At 41.3% G+C, this 3,205-nt stretch overlaps 1 protein-coding gene across 1 annotated transcript in view; it reads left to right on the top strand.

Moving 5' to 3' along the window:
- The window catches only part of LOC118418372 (G patch domain-containing protein 1-like), a gene marked incomplete in the record, with an annotated part of 19,502 nt that overhangs the window by 10,135 nt on the left and 6,162 nt on the right, over positions 1 to 3,205 (top strand). Inside the window, 3 exon segments of the mRNA XM_035824247.1 lie at positions 19 to 146; positions 717 to 993; positions 2,109 to 2,394. Of these exon segments, the coding sequence (XP_035680140.1) occupies positions 19 to 146; positions 717 to 993; positions 2,109 to 2,394 (691 nt within the window).

The raw sequence follows: 3,205 nt of genomic DNA, 5'->3' as shown, positions 1-3,205 counted from the left end.
AGTATTGTGTATTTGCAGGGGAAAGTGTCTGACAAGGCTCAGGCTGCAGGAATGAAGATGTTTGGTGGTCTGACCAGAGACAGGATGGAATGGCACCCGGACAAGCTGCTGTGTAGGAGGTTCAACGTGCCAAACCCTTACCCAGAGTCAGTGTTTCCTCCACAACCTCGGCGTCATTGTCTATACTGGAGATTACTTTGAATCACTTAAGCTTCCCGACTAGACAAAAAGAGTTTATGGTTTATAGTTCACAGTTAAATCTGACAGTAAAAAAAAAACACAATAGAACCAATGTTAACAGTGTGAAGACCTGGGAATGTAAAACCACAAGTACTCCATTGCCAAGAATTTCCAGATTTAATTATTGTAACTTCTTCTTTCACTGATGAAAAACAGTGGACACTGTTTGAAACGTCTAATAAATGATATGCTTATATCCAGCAGTAAAGACTGATCTTACTACATATATAAACATCCTGGATGACTAATCTTTACAAACGTTTCCAGATTAACAGTTTGTTGGAAATTTGAAGGTCCAGGCACAAGATTTTGTAAATCTTCTTGACAAGTTCAAAGAATTAGGGTCTGTTTTGAATCTGTGTGACTGTGTAAGTTCAACATCACTGAAGCCGTTGTTTAATATTTAGTTGAACTTGTCTTGCCATATAGTATGTCCACTTGACAAATGTTAACCAACCATTGCCCTTCTCTTACAGGTCCACCATTGTTGGGCTATGCACACTGAAGAGGGAAAAATACACTTTTGCCAACTTTTTAAACATGTCAATGGAGCCCAGCTCTTCAGGACGTGCTACTTCAACTGGAACTAAGGGAACACCAGCATCCGACCCAGGGTCACAAGAGGTCACAGAGAAGTTGGGTACAGTTGGTGGTGAGGAGGAGAGAGGGGTTCTCAGTTACCTGTGTGAGTCTGAAGATGCACCAAGTATATCACAACAAGATAGGATACAAGAAGATTCTAGTAAAGAACAGGTGAGGTTCTTATGGTAACGTTTACTTTCAATTCCTAACATCAACATGAGTTCAAACAAAGACTAGATACCTTCACGATAAAGATTAATTAGGCAAATGACATCTACATTTACATAATCTATGCTGGATATGTACACCTATAACTAACACATGTGGGGCCGTGTACCACAGTGGTAGTGTATTCGGCCCGTGACCGAGAGGTCGTCGGTTCGAATCCGCCTGCCGTGTTGCCGGTCTTGTGCCCTTGGGAAAGGCACTTTACACGACTTTCCTCACTTTACTCAAGTGAAAAATGAGTCGTCCCTCGGATAGGACGTTAAATGGAGGTCCCGTGTATGGGAAGAGTCACACCCCATGCACGTTAAAGAACCCCCACATGTGCGATGGTGCGGTGTGGATGGAGCAAACTATTCTGTCTGGAGTTGGTGATTCACTACAAATCACTTGGATGGAGGCCTGGTGAACCTTTGTGTCGTATCAGCCACATGGTGATTACATCATTCACCATGACCCGGAGAGGAGATAGGCGCCGCCAGGGGACTAAAAGCCTGTTGAGTCAGCATGACAGTTGTGCTGCCCCTACGGCTAATTAATCAGCTTACGGCTGATTAAAAGGCTATGGGGCTAACTAACTAACTAACTAACACATGTCACAAATATGAATTTCTATAGGACTGATGTCAGAGTTGTGTTGCGCAGTGAAAGGCACAAAATGGAAATATGATCTTAGTGCCACTTAAAATCCTTAAAAATCCCTCTTTTCCTTGAAAACTTTTGCCCAATCTTGGTAAGTACTTTTGAAACCTTCTTTCAGTGTACTGCTTTCCTATGGACAGCCCTAACTTCGATGTCTGCCCTGTAGCTTTTCAGAGGGTTAAGAAGTCCAACTATTTCAAGAGATGGACCTAAGGCATTCAACGTTCAACACGCTGAGATTGACTCCATCAAAAAAAAAGAGGAAGAAGAAGTGTATAGATCTGGAAAAAGCCCAGCAAAGCCATGTCATTATGGTTTCCATAGTATTTTTGTTTATTTCAATATGGGCACAACAGTATGGGAAAAATTAAGCCTCTACATGTAGGAGTGTCTTAATACTTTGGATATGACTGTTACAGGATAAGGGTCCCGAGAAACCACCGTTAGACTTGTTCAAGGCAATCTTCCAGTCGTCATCAGACAGCTCAGGGGGGTCTGAGGAGAGTGAAGAGGGGGATGATATAGAGGATGCCAGGCGGGGTGGAGGTGAAACCAGAGGGGATGGAGGTGAAACCATTGCAGTCAGAGGGGAGACAGCGGAAGAAGACAACAGTCTTGTGACCCCAGCTCAGGAGAAAGACACGCCAGTTTTAACACAGGACAACAGGACTGATGAACCCTCTGATAGAGAAAAAGCTGATGTCGGTAAGTGATAATGCTTTTAGCAGTTTTCATATTTCTTAGCCATTCAGTGTTGTAAAGTATTTACAAATTTAAGTACCGGTATCTGAGAATAATGCATAATATTGCAAATAAAAGGAGATATGTCAGCCACTGTATGCTTATTGTTGAAACAAATTTTACAGATGTTCTGACTTCAATTTCCAACTTTGAAAAGAGATCCTCTACAGTACCGCACTCACGGTTTCCTGTCTGAAATGAAGTCTCTGAACCTGGTTGTCCCTTGTTTAGCAGCTTATGATTAGTGATCACAGTTTATATTTGATCATGTCTCTGTCAAAGGCCTTGTTTGAAAAGTCAGTGACCACAATAGTACACTCACACTCACTCACCATTAGGTTTATCAGCTGTTATTCTCCTAGGTGAGGGTTAGATGTGTATGTAGATGTGTATGTAGATGTGTAATACTATGTAGATGTGTATGTAGATGTGCATGTAGATGTGTATGTAGATGTGTATGTAGATGTGTAATACTATGTAGATGTGTATGTAGATGTGCATGTAGATGTGTATGTAGATGTGTATGTAGATGTGCATGTAGATGTGTATGTAGATGTGCATGTAGATGTGTATGTAGATGTGTATGTAGATGTGTATGTAGATGTGTATGTAGATGTGCATGTAGATGTGTATGTAGATGTGTAATACTATGTAGATGTGTATGTAGATGTGCATGTAGATGTGTGTGTGTATGTAGATGTAGAATGTGTAATACTATGTAGATGTGTATGTAGATGTGCATGTAGATGTCCATGTAGATGTGCATGTAGATGTG

The sequence above is a fragment of the Branchiostoma floridae genome, chromosome 6 (genome assembly GCF_000003815.2).
Source record: "Branchiostoma floridae strain S238N-H82 chromosome 6, Bfl_VNyyK, whole genome shotgun sequence".
NCBI lineage: Eukaryota > Metazoa > Chordata > Leptocardii > Amphioxiformes > Branchiostomatidae > Branchiostoma > Branchiostoma floridae.
Note: the sequence above shows the minus strand (reverse complement) of the source record. Positions and strands in the feature narration are given on the sequence as shown.